The sequence below is a fragment of the Salarias fasciatus genome, chromosome 16 (assembly GCF_902148845.1).
Source record: "Salarias fasciatus chromosome 16, fSalaFa1.1, whole genome shotgun sequence".
NCBI lineage: Eukaryota > Metazoa > Chordata > Actinopteri > Blenniiformes > Blenniidae > Salarias > Salarias fasciatus.
Genome location: NC_043760.1, coordinates 3,587,683 through 3,606,958, shown reverse-complemented (window position 1 = coordinate 3,606,958; position 19,276 = coordinate 3,587,683). Strand labels below are relative to the sequence as shown.

At 44.9% G+C, this 19,276-nt stretch overlaps 1 protein-coding gene across 1 annotated transcript; it reads left to right on the top strand.

Annotated features, from left to right (window-relative positions):
* Positions 1-1,200: 1,200 nt before the first annotated feature.
* LOC115403604 (interferon-induced protein 44-like) lies at positions 1,201-11,821 on the top strand. The gene is made up of 6 exons (XM_030112566.1): positions 1,201-1,228; positions 6,654-6,861; positions 10,078-10,230; positions 11,105-11,273; positions 11,405-11,505; positions 11,586-11,821. Exons 2-6 carry the CDS (start codon positions 6,727-6,729, stop codon positions 11,745-11,747), a joined length of 720 nt encoding a protein of 239 aa, XP_029968426.1. The 5' UTR covers positions 1,201-1,228; positions 6,654-6,726; the 3' UTR covers positions 11,748-11,821.
* Positions 11,822-19,276: the final 7,455 nt, after the last annotated feature.

Here is a 19,276-nt window from a genome sequence, read left to right as displayed (position 1 = left end):
CCCCCCCCCCCCCCCCCCCCCCCCCCCCCCCCCCCCCCCCCCCCCCCCCCCCCCCCCCCCCCCCCCCCCCCCCCCCCCCCCCCCCCCCCCCCCCCCCCCCCCCCCCCCCCCCCCCCCCCCCCCCCCACCACCCACCACCACCACCACCACCACCACCACCTTTTGTGCTAAGGGTTGACCTTTATCTGTAAACTCAGTAGTTTGTTTTTACTTGATGAACATCACTGCACGGTATCTTGTAAATAGATAAAAAGCTTTTGAAACAGTTGAGGTGCCAGTGCATCTGCTGCTGTCTCTCAGACTGATTGCTAATGGCTCGCAGTGACTTTATAATGAATCAGAGTGGCTTCCCGGAATCAGAAGAGAAAGTGAAAGGTGGATGAAGGCTCTATAAAGGGGTCGTCTCTCCTCACTGTGGACTCACTCTCTTTCTCCTCATCCAGCAGCAGCATCACAGGTGAGACTTTAATCTGTTTTAAAAAAAATTGACTGAACTGATGGATCTGAGCCTCACTTCAATGACAATCTTCAAATTCTGCGGAAATACAGAAAGTTGTAGATTTTAAGACTGATGTTTTAAAGACTTGGACTTCAGGCTCGATTGATGATGTCCTTCACTTTCTTTTGCAGCAATGGGACACCACCACCCCAGTAAGTATCATCAGATTGTTTCACTGTTCAAATTTCAGCAGGAGCAAAAAGAGAAAAAAAAATCAGATTTTAACTTATACAATTTTCTGACTCTAAGTAAATTTGAGTTAGTTTATGAGCAATTTGTCTGACATGTAATGTCTTGATTAAATTATGTGACAAATATGCTTTGAGGCTGTAAAGCAGCAGGAGTGTGTTTAACCGGGAGATAATCTTCAGTTTCTTCAGTTTACCACCTCCAGGTCGAACAGGGGCTTGTGATTAAACCACGGGGGGTTTGGGGCATCTGGGACTGAAAAACAGGCTTGACCCCCTCCAGGGTTGTTATAATGGATTAGCACATGTCAAAGAAAAAACTGAAGGGAGCATTGCTTTCTGTTGCAGAGCCTTCACCTCCACCTCCACCTCCACCTCCACCCCCACCCCCACCTCCTCCCAGTAAGTGAAAACATGAATTCTCTTAATGTTTCATGAGTTACTGGCTTGATATTAATCGATATGCTTCAATAAAAACATTTGATTTTAAAAAAATTTTCTTGCCAGCTTTCGACAAACCATGGAGAGAGCTGTCTTGGGGGTGAGTACATGAAAGTTTTCCAATAAACAGAAAAATATGTGCAGTTTTGAGAAATAATGGTCATTGGTGGGGTTATTTGTAATGTTTGTAGACACATGTACAGACAAGAGAAAGAAAGAATCAGAAACAGGTTTATTGCTCAGTACAGTAGCCGAGACAAGGAGTTTGCTGTGGTGGAGGTGCAAACATCGACAAAAGAAGGAACAGACGTAAAAAAGGCAAACATATAAAATATAAATAGGAGGAATTAAGAGACAAATAACACAATAGCAAGAACAACAACAATAAATATGGTGAGGATTTACAGAATCAACATAATTTTAAAGAATTACAAAATTACTAAGGTCAAGGTTATTACAGTGATTTCTTTCCCCCTTCCCTGCAACAGATCACTATTAGTCGAACTCACCACAGGAAAACAATTTAACTTCACAAGTAGAGTGTGAAGAGTGATTAAAGATCAAAGATCAGCGTGATCATGCAAATGTAATAGTGATAGTGATAGTGTTCATGCATATATGACCTCTGACCCCCTCGACGGCCAGAAGCAGGCCAGAGAGGCCCTCAGGGCCCAGATAACTGGCGGTCATCCCAGAGCCCAGATCCCATCCCCTCCCCCAGGCAGACGCCCACGCTCTGGTCCAGAAGAGGGCAGAGGAAGGCCTCGGCCTGGAGCCCCGGCGGCCCGGGCCCCAGGAAGCCGGGGGGGGGGGGGGGCAGAGCCAAGAGCCCAAGAGCTGACCCCCCCCACCCATCAAGAGGGCCATGACCGTACCTAGACGAGCCGGCCCACACGGGCGGCCACCCGCCCCAGGCCAGTACCCTCCCCCCAGGGCTCCAGCCACGTACCCCGAGATCCAGGGCATCACCCCGCCTCCCTCCCAAAGCCCACCCCCCTCCACCCACGAGCCCCCAACCCAACCCGGCCCCCCCCTTGGGCCCCACCCAGCACACACCCCTCCTCCCTCTCCCCACCTCCCTCTCCCGCCCAGCCCCCCCAGCACTCACACACATACAGCCAGTCAGCCCTAACACACTCGCATTCTGACACACTCATACACTCTTACCCGCATGCACGCATGCACACACACACACACACACACACACACACACACACACACACACACAGCCAGTCCAACCTATTCCAAGCACACTCACATTCCCGCGTCGTCCATCCGTCTTGTCCTGTGGGAGACCCCCCCGGAGGCAAGGGAACACCGAGCACCCACGTCCAGACCCCCAGCCACCCGCAGCTGTCTACCAGGGCGGACAGCGACCATGGCCAGAAGGCCACCGACCCAAGAAGCACACACCCATCATGCATCAGGAGGAGCGAAGGCGAGGACAGACAGGGGGCAGCGGAAGGACCTAGACCCAGGGCCCACTGCCCCCAGGCCCACTGGGGGCCCCCCCCACAGGGCACCTCACTCTCTCCTCATATACCTAACTTACCCACACCTATACACCCACCCACACACACACACACACACACACACATATATCCACATAAACACATACACACACACACACACACACACACACACAGAACACACACACACACACGCACACATACACATTAACACATACACATCCACACACACACACACACACACACACACACACACACACACACATTCGCACACACACACATATATACATATTCACACATATACACCCAAACGCATACCCACACATACATCCATACAAACCTCAGTCATACCACCTACCACCCCCTCGCACCTCCTCAGCCCCCACCGTGCCCCATCCCCCCACTCCTCACCCCCCCACCCTATACCCTGGATTCCGGGGCAGCAACCAGACACCAGGCATGCACCGGCCCAGGCCAGCGGCAGCACGCTCGAGCCAACCGGCCCCCCCAGGCAGGCCGACCCCCCACCCTCAAGGTAGGGGACAGCCCCCAGGCACCAGGGCCCCCAGCCACACTCACCCCAGAACACCCTGGACACCCGGGCGTGAGCCGGCACCCAGTCACCCAGGCCCCCCGGAGCCCCCACCCCACTGCCACCAGACAGCCCCAACAACCGACGGCCCCCCCACCCCCATCCAAACCAACCACGAAGACAGCCCCCAGCGAAGCAGCCCAGATCCCGACCCCAAGACTGCGCCAACCACCCGCAGCCATCAGGCCCCCCCCACCAACAACCGACCCTCAAAGAGGCGAGGTTCCCATCTTCCCCTGATGGAGCTGATCACAGGGGACCAGAGGGAACCAGATCCAGCTGATTGATCCTCTGAACAGACAGACATCGTCTCCAAGCTAATGTGATCTAATAAGAGATTCTTAAACTGCCTACTGTTCAGATTATTTCTGGATTTCCAATTTACAAGGATGGTTTTGTTTGCGATGCACAATATAGTGAGAATCATGTAAACGGAACTTATTGACATGTTACTTTCACCCAAATCACCTAAAAGGCACAGTGTGGGAGGTGCAGGAATATTGCATGTGAACCATGTTGACAGGTCTTCACACACCTGAAGCCAGAACCTCTGCACTGGTGTGCAGAACCACAAGGCATGGAGGGAGCTGTCAGTCATGTTATCATTGCAATATGGGCAGATATCAGATTGTGATAGACCCATCTGGAACATCCTTCGTCCTGTGTAATGAATTCTGTGCAGAATTTTAAATTGGATTAGTTGTATATTTGAGTTCTTTGTTATTTTAAAGGTATTTAAACATATCCGTGACCACGCATTTTGATCAAAATTATTGGATAAGTCAGCCTCCCATTTTAAAGTCGGAAGAAAGATTTTGTCTTCTACCTTTGATAATATTCTATACATCTTCGACAGCAACTTAGGATAATTAATGTTTAAGAATTCTTCGCCCCTGGGAGGTAGCTGCCAGTGCAGTTGGTTGAAGGTATATTTTTTACCTATGATAGATTTAAGTTGATGATATTCTAAACACGCTGTGCTGCTGATTCCATATTGTGAGGTGAGAGAATTGAATGATAGAAAGTTGCCGTTTTCAATGATATGTTCAAGCTGGCTGATTCCTTTGTTTCTCCACTGAACGAAGTTAATAATCTTTTTGTTTCGCAGAATGTCAGGGTTGTTCCAGATGGGTGTGAGTTTACACGGGATCAGATAAGGTTTGGTTAGCTTTAGAAAGTCCCACCAAGCCATTAAAGAGGAGCTGATGTTAATACTTTTAAAACACCGCTGGGATTTGATGGTGGGACTGATGAATGGCAGGTCAGAGATGACTAGATCCTCACACAATGCTTGCTCTACATCCAGCCATGGCTCATCTAAATTGTTAGGTTTAAGCCATTTGGAGACATATTGCAGCTTGCTGGCTAGGAAGTAATTATTAAAGTTGGGCAAGTCTAGTCCACCTCTGTCTTTGGTCTGTTGTAAAGTTTTTAAACTGATACGTGAAGGTTTATTTTTCCAGAGAAATTTAGATATATATGAGTCCAGTGATTTGAACCAACCAGAGGATGGTTTGGCTGGTATCATTAGGAATAGATAGTTAATCTTAGGTGACATCATCATTTTAATGGTGGCAACCCTCCCCATAAGAGATACAGGTAAGCGTCTCCACCGTAAGAGGTCATCCTCTATTGACTTCAATAACGGAGCATAATTAAGTTTTGATAATTCTGATAACCTGGGAGAAATATTTATACCCAACTATCTAATGTTTCCAGACTGGATTGGAGCATTGGGTATATTTTGCACCTCACAGTTTATAGGCATGGCTGTAGTTTTAGACCAGTTGATAGAATAATCAGACATTAGTGAGAATTTGTCAATAAGTGTGATCGTCTGGGAGATAGAAAATGGAGAGTTCTGCAGGAAAAGTAACACGTCATCCGCATAAAGACTTATTTTATGTTCTATATTGTTGTTGGCCAGAATCCCTCTGATGTCTTTATTTTGTCTTATAGCAGCTGCCAGAGGTTCAATAAAGATGGGAAACAGTGAGGGAGAGAGTGGACAGCCCTGTCTGGTTCCTCGCTGCAGACAGAAGCTTGGAGAACTCTCCTCGTTAGTCTTCACACATGCAGCTGGGTTGTTATATAGAATTTTGATCCAGTCTATGAAAGACGTCCCAAACCCAAATATGGTTAATATTACAAGCAAAAATCTTCAGTTGACTCGATCAAAGGCCTTTTCGGCATCTACAGAAATAATTATGGATTCTAGATTATGTATTGTAATCTATTATATTAACTAATCTGCGCATGTTAGTGGATGAATGTCTACCTTTGATAAACCCTGTTTGGTAGGGATATATTATGAGAGGGGTTATCTTTTCTATTCTCCTGGACAGGGCTTTGCTGATTATTTTGAGATCTGCATTGATGAATGAAATTGGACGGTAACTAGATGGAAGTGTGTGGTCTTTCCCTGGTTTAAGTATTGAGGTTATTTTGGCTAAATTCATATTTGAGGGTACTGTTTGTTTGCTTTTTGTTTCATTACCATTTTATGAAAAGCGGGGGCCAACATGGTCCAGAATTCTTTATAGAATTCTGCTGGATAGCCATCTGGACCTGGAGCTTTATTGTTGGGCATGTGCTGCAGAGATGTATGGAGTTCATCCACTGAAAGAGGAGAATCCAACACTGTTCTGTTTTCATCTTTCAGCTTTGGGAGATTGATATCATGAAAAAAAGTATTAATTTCCTCATATGTTGTGTCTATTTGTGATTGATATAATCTTTGGCAGAAATCTCTAAAAATGTTATTGATCTTGTCTGGGTCATGGCTGATGTTTCCTTCTGGGTCTTTAACAGCTGAGATTATATTTTTCTCCACCCTCTCCCTTCCCTCGCCCCCAAGCCCACCGTCTTTCTCCCTCACCCTTCTCACACCCTCCTACCGACTGTCATTCCACCCTCACCCACCGTCTAAACCAACCCCCCTCCCTTCTTCCCATCTTAATATTTACGTTTTCACAAAATATTCCCCACTATGCAATATTTAAACAGAGACTCCTTTGTCCTCAAGGCCATTAGTACCACAGCAATAGAAAAAAACAACAACAACAAAAACATGATAAAACCTGGTGTTGATTCTTATCTTGTCTGTTCATGTCAGGTCATGTGGGGATTTCTGACTGTCCAAAAGCCATAACTTTCGCTGTTTGCCGAACGAGTTGAGTGTTGGGAGCTCTCTTATTTTGACCACATGAAGCATTAAAAGTCGATAAATCTTATGTCCTTCTTAATGTCCTTGTGTGTCGTCTCCATAATGTGCTCAATGTTTTTTTATGAAATGAGTTTGTTATTGATCCACCTGAAAAACAGACTTTATCTTCACTGCTTGCAGCTTAGCTTTACTTTTAAGAAGGATAAAACAATTCCCTAAAAGCTGTGAAGAACCTGCTCACAGACATCCTGGTGATGAACCACTTTCTCAACTCTATTTGTCTCCACCTTTCCATCAGAGACAATGCCGGAGATCTCCAGTATGCCAGGGATTACCAACCAAAGCATGAGAGCGTCTCACATCTCAGAGTGATGCTGTACGGACCGGTCGGAGCAGGAAAGTCCAGCTTCATCAACTCTGTCAGCACCACCTTACGGGGAAGGATTACTGCCGGAGCCGGGACCGGCACGGTTCAGTCTGTTGAGGGTCAAAGTCTCACCAAAAAAGTACGTACAAACTGCTTCACTCACACGCTGTCTGAAGTAACCGCAGGTCCAACCTTCTCTGCATATTTAGAGAATGTTTTTTCGGGGGGCTGAAGCAGATATCCCCCTTATTGCCCCCTTTGGGCTGTTTGAGTACCTGCGCATGCCATTCGGGTTAAAAAACGCAGCCCAGTCATTTCAGCGTTTGATGCACTCAGTCGTCCGGGACATGCCGTTCATTTTTGTCTACTTGGACGACATTCTCGCAGCAAGCGCCTCCAAGGAGGAGCATCTCACCCACCTACGCACCCTCTTCACAAGGCTCAGTGAACACGGGTTAATTGTTAACCCAACAACGAGTGTATTTGGCCAGCGGCATTGATTTCCTTGGGCGCCACGTCACCGGGGAGGGAGTGACTCCCCTTACGTCGAAGGTGGAGGCAGTAGAGGCTTTTCCATGCCCTCATCCTGCGTGCTCTCTCAGGGAGTTTCCTCGGCATGGTAATATTTTATCACTGCTTCGTCCCGCAAGCAGCCCACATCATACGTCCATTGTCTGAGGCGCTTAAAGGGAAATCCCTGAGCCAGGCCATCAGCTGGACTGAGAAGAGTGACTCACCTTTCAAAGCAGTCAGGACAGCGCTAGCTCAGGCAATGCTTTTGGCGCACCTGTCAGCCACAGTGCCCATCGCCATCACCACAGATGCATCAGACCCTGCAGTTGAGGCCGTGCACTCTTTCTTCAGCCAACAGCTGATGCCCAGAGAGCACAAGAACAGCGCGTTTGCCAGGGAGCTCCTTGCGCTTTGGCTCGTGGTGCGGTATTTCAGGTTTTCACTCAAGGGATGAGACTTCACAGAAGTTGTGGACCACAGGAAAAACTCTTTTTTTTCATAAAAATATTAATACATTTTATTAATATTTTTGATTATTATTATTATTATTATTATTATTATTATTATTATTATTATTTTATTATTAATTATTATTAAATTTTATTGATATTTTTATGGAAAAAAGAGGGTTTTTTTCTCAGTAGCTCCCAGGTTATTTGGCCTATTCATCTTAAATCACTTTTGAATCACATTGCTGTAGTGTCTCTTTCAGACACACCTCATTGTTTTAGCTTTAAATATTTTTAAAAAATGATCTTAATATTTTTAAGAGAAATGCAGTGTCTGAGCTCATTATCTCCCTGTTCATTTGACCTATTGACTGAAAATCAGCATTAGCACAAGCTTTCCTTAATGTACTTTGTTGTTCAGTTTTGTTTTTTATCAACAGTATTCACGTGTCTTCTATTGATTATGAATTAAAGGTTGTATAGAGGATTTTCCATGGAGAGAGAAATCCAGTGACAGTTAGTCCTTTTTGAAATGCTGCACATGGGTGACCCACACTCCCTCCTCCCCTGCTGTCTGCGGAGGAACGCCTTCTCCTTACACAGAAAGTTCGTGCGTGTGTGAGCTGAGTAGCATGTAGCATGTAGCAACTTAGTATCATAGCGCTAACACATAGCTACCAACGTGTCCTTTTGAACAACACAAAACAGCGAATATGAGTAAAATCCTGCACTTGTGCCAAATCCTGTCCCTGAGTCGTCCCTGGTCTCGGGTGGATCAAAGGAGGACGGGGAGGTTTGTGTGGAGCTGCAGGACTGGAGCAGACGCTCAGAGCTCACAGCTGATCTGTGTGTGGCTGCAGCCTGCAGGCGTAAACACCCCCCCACCCCCCTCACTCTCCGGACTTTTTCATACAAGTCTTGTTTTAAGATTAAAACATACATTGTTTGTGACAATTGTCTCAAGTCTACAGGTGAAAAGGTAAACTGAACTGAAACTGAAACTGTTGATCGCGGCAGCAGAGCTTGGCATGGATGGAGCGGGGTGGAGTGCGTGGGGGAGGGGGGTATGAAAAGGGCGTAGGAGCATGGCAGCTACGCTAAAAATGTAGAGAGGTTGCTTGACACGTTAGAAAACCAATAGATAACGAGGCCACCTCGTTATTGATTGGCTAAAGTAATGTTGGTTTTACAATGTCCAGAGTTGATTGTTCATTTTGCTTTGTTTGATCACGATAAATTCAAGGCTGCGACAGCTTAATAACGCCATTTTTTTTTGCTTTAATTCATTTTTGTTAGTAATAAAGGTCTTCTATACAACCTTTAAGTGAGTTGTGATAAACGTTTGCTTCGCAATCCTCTCGGTTTCGCTTTTACCATAATGCGTAGAATATATGCGCACTGCTAAACGACGTGTCGGCTCACTTGACTGTGTTTGTCAGAGTGCCGGCTGGCTTGACTGCAGTTCTGTTTGCGTCTATGCTGCTGACGGATGGTGCATTCAGGAGCGTCGGAATGTTCTATACTACTGAAAATAACCGGGGTTACAATGGCTACCTGTGAAGGATTTGTGTGTGGTGGAGAAAAAAATCCCCCCCCCCAAACTGATGCCTATGCCACAGGGGTCTTGGGACCCCAGTTTAATATTTGATTCTGCTCTTAGTGTGCAAGCCCATGTTTGTTGTTGTACTGTATTTAAAAAACAAATTGAAATAATAATGAATCATTTATCTGTCTTTGATAGTTGTAAAGTTTTGTGTTTGTGCGCTACGTTCGCTCATATCTTGTGCATTTCCTGGGGGCTAAACTGTCCTCAAAACCTAGTGACGTGCCTGGTGCACACACAACACAGAAATTAACCAGTCAAATCAGTGAATGCAGTGGATTCTAGCCAGTCAGGCGGAGTAGGGAGGGTCATGGTGCTACCATACGGTCAGTCTGGCTCATGTGTCATGTTGACATCGCACTGCAAATTCACATTCACACACCGACGGTGGCATCTGTCATGCAAGGCACTCAATCCACATTGGAGGCAGATACGGGATTCAGTGTCTTGCTCGAGGACATTTCAGCATTTGGACATGGGGAGATGGAGAATCAAACCAACAGCCTCCTGATTGTGAGACGACTACTCTACCTACCGAGTCACAGCTGCCAGGTGACACCCCAGCATTGGGAGTCTTGCCTACGGATACTGGATAGTGTTTGTCTGCACTGGGATTTGAACCTTGACTTCCCGGTTTAAACTGTGGTAGTCAATCGGGGACGATCTAACTGCCATCATAAATACGATATATAGGAATATAACACAGTTTGCTGTTACATTTTAAGAAGATTTTAACTCAAATTACACACAAAAAATCCTCAAGCATGTTTGAACTTTGCATTTCTTCCAGTATAAGACTCATCGGATCAAGAAAGATGGCACAGGTGACCATTGCAACTTTGTCTTCAATGACATTATGGGTATCGAGGATGGAACTGGGCATGGTGTCCACGTGGACGACATCAAACTGGCCATGATGGGACACGTGAAGGACGAATACAAGGTATCTGCTACACTCTAGCTTTTTCCTAAGAAATATGTCAGCTTGAAAATACATCATTAACTCAGTAAACTGCACATTTTATAGTAACTTGCAGGCAGCTGAATGTTGGTATGTTTCTATGAAATGAACTATACTTCATTTTCCTACATTTGCACTCTTTTGTAGCTATGTATATAACGTTTAGTTCTGAAGTCATGATTGGCATTGCACCGAGGTGAGAAAGGCTACAGGTCCTGAAGGCATCTGCTCCAGACTGCTGGAGGAATGATTAGACCAGTAGGCCAGTTCGGCCAGGTGCTTCTCTACATCTTCACCCTCAGTCTGGACAGAATGTTGACTTTGTGGAACCCCCCCTGTTGTTCCTGTTAGGGTTGAAGGATTTGGGAAAATAATCCAATTGCGATTTTTTTCCCCCCAAATATTGCGATTTAAAATGCAATTTTATTATTTTATCTTCTTTTTCCTCTCAAAAAGCCATAAATGTTTGTTTTAATTGTGACCAACACAACATGAAATCTGTTTAGTGTGAAATGTTCTTTCCATTTGTATGAATAAAATTATAAGATGTACGACTTTAAATAAATGGGATTTTTATTTAAATGCTCAAAGAAACATAAGGACAATCACTGTGAAAATTTCTCCTTGAGCTTCTTCTTGTAGCTGTTCAGTTCCTCTCCTTACTTCCCTTTTGAGGGTTTCTTGCACCACCCTCAGCTCCTGTCTGTCTCTGCCAAGATAACACAGAACACTCTCAGAGTCCATGAGTCCAGAGTTGGAGTCCATGAACTGAGGAATCAAAACTGCTTTACCAGCAAACATTGACATGCCAAATAATCCATTTTAATTATGGCTTTTCGGTTTTCCTATTTTGCAGTTCAACCCAGTAAGCCCACTGACCAGTGATGATCCCGGCTACAACCAGTCACCGTCTCCAGATGACAAAATTCATATCCTGGTTTGTGTCTGTTCTGCCAACGCCTCGGAGATTACAGACTCCGTTCTACACAAGATGAGGGACATCAGAGAGTTTGCCTTAGAACTGGGTAAGAACTGAACAAACAAGGGTGGTTAGCTTGGCTGATTATTTAAATTTCATTTATTTGAATAAACTGTAAAGAAAATGTGAACATGAAGTGAGAGCAAACTCATAACCAGTCTATCTGTGTATCTGCAGATATTCCTCAACTTCTCATTGTCACCAAAGTGGATGAAGCCTGTCCTGAAACTCAGAAAAGTCTGAGGAATGTCTACAGAAGCAAGCATGTGAAGAAAAAGGTGAGCTGCCAGCCTTCTGTTTAGTCTGCACTGAGACGCTGTGAACGCTGATTCTAGAAGCTTCTTTCCTTCAAATCTAGATGGCAGAGTTCAGCTCAAAAGTGGGGATTCCCATGAACTTCATCTATCCTGTGAAGAACTACAGTGAGGAAAATTCCACCAATCCTGACGCTGACACGCTGATCCTGAACGTCCTGAGAATGATCATTGATCTTGGAGACGATTTCCTTGACAATTTCTGAACCTGCAAAGAATACATCCACACACACACACACACACACACACACACACACACACACACACACACACACACACACACACACGAACACACACACACGAACACACACACGCACACACACAAACACACACACACAGGTTCGTATTTCTATCCTTGTGGGGACCTTCCATTGACTCCCATTCATGTCTAACTCCTAACCCTGACCCTTACCCTAACCCTAACCCACACCACAACAAAGCCTAACCCTAAAGAAATGTTTTTGCACTTTTACTTTTTTCAGTAACAACAACATGGTCAAGAAAACACTGTTTCTCCTCATTAGGACCGGAAAAATGTCCCCACAAGGCACATCGTGCCAGGTTTTCCTATCCTTGTGGGGACATTTGGCTCCCACAAGGATAGAAATACGAGTACACACACACACACACACACACACACACACACACACACACAGACACACACACACACACACACAGACACACACACACACACACACACACAGACACGCATGCTCTCATATCTTAAAATTCACAGCTTCGTTGTGCTTCATTTTCCGAACAGAATCAACAGTAATGCAGTGTGTGATTTTAAAGGAGTTCTGTTGAAATGATGCTAATAAACAAATGAAATACAATCATTATTTTCTCTCATTTATTTTAATGTTAGAATGATGAAAGGTGAACGGCTGGAATGAAACTGAACTTTCCTTTTAGACTTAAGCTGTTTGATCAGTCTCTTGATGATGGTTTCTGTGGAAGAGGTTCAGTTCAGTTTGTGGTTTTGCATTTTGCTAAAGGACACTTTGGTGCATGGACAGGATGAGATGGGGAATCAAACCACCAACCATTGACTTACAGAATGAGCCATGATCCAATGTTCACATATCTGATCATAATCCTGTAGAAACTGGCCGAGGAGGAGGAGCATCCAAGGCGACTCTCGTCTTCTCATAAGTCTCAGAACTAAAACTAAGCAGAAATCCTTTGAAAGTCTCTGAAACTCATGAACTCCTGCTGGAAAACAGAAGACACTCCTTTTTGTGGTAATGTATCATCTTCCAGCTCCACACTGATCTGAATTCTCAGACTTTCTCTCCAGTTTATGTCTGAATTCAGATAAAATCTTTATTGTGAGCGATGTTCATGCAGATGTTGTCTATAACAACCTTGACACTGCACTGAGTTCATCGCCTTACAGTCGGCTTTTAGCAGAAGATGAATAAACACTAATTTCAATCACACCCTTGGCCTTCATCTTCCGTCTGATGTTGGCGTTGATCAATAAACAGTTTTTCCCCACAACCTTCTGTTTTCAGATTACTGATATGGCATGAATTCACATTAACTGCCTTCACACCAGGCCCGGACTGGCTAATCGGGAGGACCGGGACAATTCCCGGTGGGCCGGTCTGATGTTTGGGCTGAGAGGGCCGTCACAGCACTGGGTTGATCACGTGTGTTGCTACCGCTGTCCCTGGGCCGTCTCTGCCTCCGGCGCTGCAGACACATATTATTGCAATAGAGGGCGCTACAGTTCTTATGTAGCGGTCTCCGGTTATTCAATTATGGCTCGATAGGAGCGCTAAAGAGCGGGCCTCACGGTGCGGTCCTCACAGTGGGGTCCTGAAAGTGCTGTCTCCGGCGCTGCCGCGCCGACACATATTATTGCCGCTGGCAGACACACCCTGACATAACCCGTCTGCGGACTCGGTCAGTGGTGACTGAAGGATGGAAAATAGAAAGAGCAAAGGTGGCGGAGAAGGCAAGAATTAAAAAGAGGAAAGCTCTGGAAACCGACGCAGCCAAATGTGCCAAAATTGGCAACTTTTTCATTAAAACAAGCTCGCAGTTTGAAACACAAACGAGGACGATGAAACGGGTAAGCTAGCTAATGAATTATTAGCTATGTAATTCATTGTTAACCCCCCGAATTTTAGCCTGTGTCAACTCGGCCTCGCCCTCGCCACCAGCCGCCACTGGATCATACCCCTCTGTTTGGAGTGAGCCTCGGGGGAATCTCCTTTTGGAGGGGTGACTGGTCCTCCTTCTTGGCCCTACCCCTACGTCCCAATGACAATCGGGACACTGCTACCCCTACACGTGAACGCGCAAAACGAGGGGAAGGGCCAAGGGGAAGGGCTAAGGGGTGAAATTTAGCCTAAAGATGTCCCCTCTGGAGGGTTACACTGTCAGGGAATGCCACAAGGAAGTGAGGAAGATCCTTCCATGGAACAGCAGGATGCTGACCTGGAGAGCAAAATTTGTTCCTCCAGTAAAAACTGTGTCATTTGTGTTCATCTCATCCTCTCCCAGTACATTCTGCTAACTGATGCCTGCCATGTGATTGGACTGGCCTACACGTTGCTTTTAACATTGTCCATCACACAAGAGAAAAGTTTCTCAAGCGTGAAATTCATAAAAAACAGACTCAGGAGCCCTTTGACCCAGAAGAAACTTGAGGCATTCATGCTCACGTGCACTGAAAAAGAAATTCTTTTGTGTTTGGACAATGACACTGTCATAAATAAAGTCGCAGAGACCAGTGCACTGCTCAGACGTCTCTTAATGTTTGAGGCTTGGCCGTGTTTCTTTGAAACTGCTGTTATGCAGATGAAAAAAATGACAATGGCATCATTACAAAGTTGTTATACTGTGAAAACCAAGCTTGCTGAGAACAGTGGAATAATTATTTTATTCTTTATTCATAAGGATTAGATATCTGTGAACACTAATTTGATTTAGCAGTAAAGGACATTCTGATGTTGTGAAGAATAGTGTTGGAGATTTGCCCTTTAAAGCTCGTGTCCGGAGTTTTGAAAGAGAGAGGTTTTCTCCGCCCTCCCTCTGCTTTCATGAGCGACCAAGCCACGCCCCTTTAATTGTGCTCGCTATTATCCGTTGGGTGAAAATGAGAGCCTCTGAGTCCTACAGCATCCTCCATGTTGAGCTGTTTACGGTGGATGTTCAGCAGACAGTGGATATATCCAAGGTAAGCGCGGTGGCTGCTGCAGAGCTAACTCTCCTCTGCTGGGCGAGCGGCCGTGCTCTCTGGCTGCTCCACACTTTGATTGACAACACGAGAATGCAGAAGCTCGAAATCTATTGGCTGACGCTGACCGGCGCTTTTTCGGATAACATGGGGGTCTATGAGACGAAGGCGGGGCTCATGAATAAATTTTTATATTGCTTGATGCTAATATTATATTGTAGTATCGAACCAGACTGACACATTTAAGCTCTGTTAAAAAATGATACATACGTTGGAAACGAACGGAAACTCCGGACACGAGCTTTAACCCATGTTCTCATATGTGAAATCTAAGTTGTGATAGAACTGTTTTCTTTCTTTTGCGGAGGAAAAAGAGATGATAGTGTTATTAGAAAGTGGAAAACTTTTGATTTTATTTTTTGTTTTTAAATGTAGTATTTACTTTTTTCATTATTTTATTTCATTTTTAAGAGTTGGATATCTGTGAACAGTTATTTGAAAAGAATACAGATTGATATAGATATAGAAAAATGTTGGAGATGTGCACACATGTTGAAATAAATCTAAATTTTGAAGCAACCCTTACTTGCACTGAATTGTAAATATTTTTGAAAAATACACTGAATGACAAGGCTTTACAGAACAGTACGCTATGAAAACTTAAAGGAATACTCCAAAGATTTTGGACCCACGCCCTATCCTGATCATTTACAAAGGTAGATAAGCTCATAAATACTCTTTTGTGTCTGTGCTCCAGTGGCTGGCTCCCAGTTGTTAGCATCGTAGTTAGCTTAGCTCAACTGCTGGAGGTGAAGAGGAGACAGAGCCGGACTGACGAAAGTGGACAAAATACTCTTTCCAGTGGTCCAGGGGACGGCGCATTAGAACGTGAAGTAAATCCGAATGGTTATAAAACATTTTAAAAGACGTGTTTTCTTTTCAATCCGTTAAAATAATGTTTTGATACACGCAGATCTGCACAAGCATAGCGCACTGCGGAAGGATATACCGGAGCACAGCGGCTGAGTCTGTGGCTGCTGCTGTGCTCTGGTATATCCTTCCGCAGAGCACTCCGCATGCGCAGGTCTGTGTGTATCAAAACATTATTTTAACGGATTGAAAAGAAAACACATCTTTTAAAATGTTTTATAACCATTTGGATTTATTTCTTGTGCTAATACGCCGTCCCCTGGACCACTGGAAGGAGTATTTTGTCCACATTTGTCAGTCCGGCTCTGTTTCCTCTTTACCTCCAGCAGTTGAGCTAAGCTAACTACGATGCTAACAACTGGGAGCCAGCCACTGGACACACAGACACAAAAAAGGTATTGATGAACTTATCTCACTTAGAAATGATAGGGATAGGGCTTGAGTCCAAAATCTTCGGAGTATTCCTTTAACATGAAAAGTTAAAATTCCGTGATTTTTTTTAAAGTAAACACTAAAATACAGGCGATGTCTGTTAGACGATGATCTGACACAGTTCAAAGAACTGATCCATCAGTGTTAACTTCAGTTCTGTTTTTAGTATTAGCATTAGTCCCACTCAGGCTGATTTTCACTCCACACTTTATTCTGCTATGAAGATAAAAACAACCCAGAGGATGACAGCTCCATGGTGGAACAAACATCTTTTTCATTCTGTAAAGCCTGATACCGATACACACTGCAATTTTCAGCGGTCCCAGATGAAAGACAATGACTGTGAGAGAATCATGGTGATATCTTTGGTCTTGGCTCTATTTCCGCAGTTCTATGTCACCCTGTGAGACAGGGTCCAGGACGGAAGTTTTCATCGTCTTGCGACCAAAGTCAATGTGACGAACATGCAGAGAGTGTGAGAAGGTGTTGGGTGTGTGAGTGTGGAGAAGTGTGTGTGTGATTTTTGCTCACCTTCTGCTCTTGTGTCCAGGAGTGGTGCCCGGCCAAGAGATTCCCGGGGGACCGGAGGCCACTAAAGAAGGTTCTGGGCTGGACCAAGAGTGAAAATGGATGGGGGGGTGGTTGCACAGATTTTAGATATGGTTTAGGATTTCGTTCATTTATTTGGGTAATTAGTGTGGTTTATTCTTAAGTATGGGTTTTGTTTTCTTTAGATTATTATTACGAGTTTTGTAGTGGAGGATTTTAACATGTTTTAGTGGACTAATATGTTTTACACCTCATGGAGTTTTATGGTTTTACCCTGTTAAGCTGAGTGTATTTAAGGTCCCTGAAGACATTCAGGCAGGAGGTGTAGTAGGTTGTTTGTTGTGGTTGTGGTTGTGGTTGCTGCTGCTGGGGAAGCCATGCTCCTAGAGAATCCTCCGATGCACTTTTTTTTTTTGCACTTTTTGCACTTTATAGTTATTTTGCACAAAAATAAAAGAAGTTGACCACTCAACTTGGACTCATCTCCTCTTCGTGCTCACTGTTTTTTCCACCGCTCACGCTACACTGCTTACAGTCAAACTACCATAAAATTCTGACAGTCATAAATGTGGGCCGATCATCTCATGGTGGGACTGCAGCTGTGATCCATGGCAGTGTTTGTTACATTGACATGTAGTGTTTCGTTGGAAAATGACAGACCATAACAGAAAATGCTAATAGACGCTAACAAGTACTTATTTCAAGCTCCCTTTGCAAAATTGGCATCCTCAATTCATCTCTCTTTCTGAACCGTATTCTACTCCTTCTCGTTTTTTGGGGATTTCCCTCCAAACACACAAATGCCACATGGGCGAGCGCTCCATTGTCCAGCCAATAGGGTGCATGTGGAAGATATTCCAGAGCTCCAGAGCCCCAATACCATAAACCTCTGAACGGGAGCCGCAACATGACGCCTTTTTGCAGGTGAAGAGGAGAAACAGGAGAAGTGCCCGTTGGCAGCAGACCTGCTGGGCGCCGGTGTTGTACAATCTGCACACATGCTGTTTTTGCATGTCAAAAACATGGCATGCAAATCTTGGCAGATCCTAAATGCAACCTGCCGAATAATGCATGAACTTCATATTTTTCAACATTTTGGAATAACACTGTGAATTTCCAAGATGGTTCTCTGTCTTTATTGCTGGATATGCTTTAATCAAATCTTCCAACCAATGCTGTCCTGACAGAATTAAATGAGATTTACAGTGCAGTTCTCCAGCTGTTTGCAGTGGTGGCCTGGGTAAGCACGCCGACCGACAACAGCAAAGGTTCTGTTTCAGATTAAGCACCATTAAAATACAAATTCTAATGTAAAGAATTCTAAACTTTCACTGTGCACTTTGGGTGTTTGGGTGTAAACTTGAAAAAAGAATTCTCTCACATAGTTTCCAATGGCTCCTGCAACCCGCATGCAGATCTCAGTGTGCAGACTGGACACCGGCTGCCCCCGCTGCCCCCGCTGCGCCTCCCCCCCCCCTCCACCCCACCCTGAGATTGTACACTTTACAGTGTGCAGTACTTTCCCCCAGGCTGTGTCTTATCAGACTGCGTTCCAGCGGGAGTAAACCAGCCCTCCGTTCATCGTTTGCTGGTGATTGCTGGCGCTCTTTTTATGCTTCAGCAATGTAGAGTGCAGGCTTGTGACGTTTTACTGTTGCGCATTCACGTAGACTCGCGCACGTCGTCAGCTGAGATTCGGCTTGCGTCTATTTAGAGATCCATGTCGTACAGAGTGGAAAGCTGTGATCTTATAAGATTGTTAAAATCTCAGAATTTGTACAGGCCTGAAGGAGAGCACTTCAATGTTTTTTATTCTGAAAGCATTATGTTATGTTTTAATTCCACCTAGTCTTGTCTGAGACCTTCAAACAGTTTATGGTTTTTTCTCTCTTTCTTGAAACTTGCCACTTCATGGCTGAGAGAAAAGTAAAAGGATTTAGATAAAATTATTTCTACACCTTGTCTTTCGCCTACTGTTGAGCTTGTGAAGAAAAGTAAAAGAAAAAGTGATCTTTGTGAGCAATGACTCAGCTCAGGACCTCCATGAATAGTCTTTCTATATCAGGATTCATCGCTCACTCAGCGGGGAACGTTGTGAGTTAGTGGTGGTGACTCTCTCTTCGCCTCATATTGCGTCTCTGTCACTGATCTTCAGCAGCTTGTGTTCAGATTCCATCATTTGACATTCCTTTTGAAGGGAGGGGAAGGAGTAGGAGGTTAAAATTATCCCCCGACAGTCAGCAGTTCTTCATTCACTCCTTGAGGAAGAGACGGGTTTATTTCTGTGGCGTCTGGAGGAAGTGGGGCCTCGACTCTGAATCAGGGGATTCAAATCTGAGAAATGTTAGACAGGCTGACACCGTCTCTTCTTTTAGGCCCATTGACATGAACTTTCAACTGAAAACGCTTCAATTTCCTGCTTTTGTTTCAGAAAATTTGGATGTTTTTGCTTGTCTGTTTCCACGGCAACGACAGAAACAGTGAAGACGATTTGCTTTTCATGTTGGGCCACTGGTGAGTGCTGAGACCACACACACACACACACACACACACACACACACACACACACACACACGCATGTCAGGCCCCTGTCTGTCTCTGGTGAACTCTGTTTCTGCCTGTTCTTCCCTGTGT

Coding starts and splice junctions, on each gene's coding strand:
- LOC115403604 (XM_030112566.1), top strand. CDS start 6,727: ATGCTGTACGGACCGGTCGGAGCAGGAAAGTCCAGCTTCATCAACTCT. Junction 6,862..10,077: donor GTCAAAGTCTCACCAAAAAA/GTACGTACAAAC, acceptor CATTTCTTCCAG/TATAAGACTCATCGGATCAA. Junction 11,506..11,585: donor GCAAGCATGTGAAGAAAAAG/GTGAGCTGCCAG, acceptor CTTCAAATCTAG/ATGGCAGAGTTCAGCTCAAA.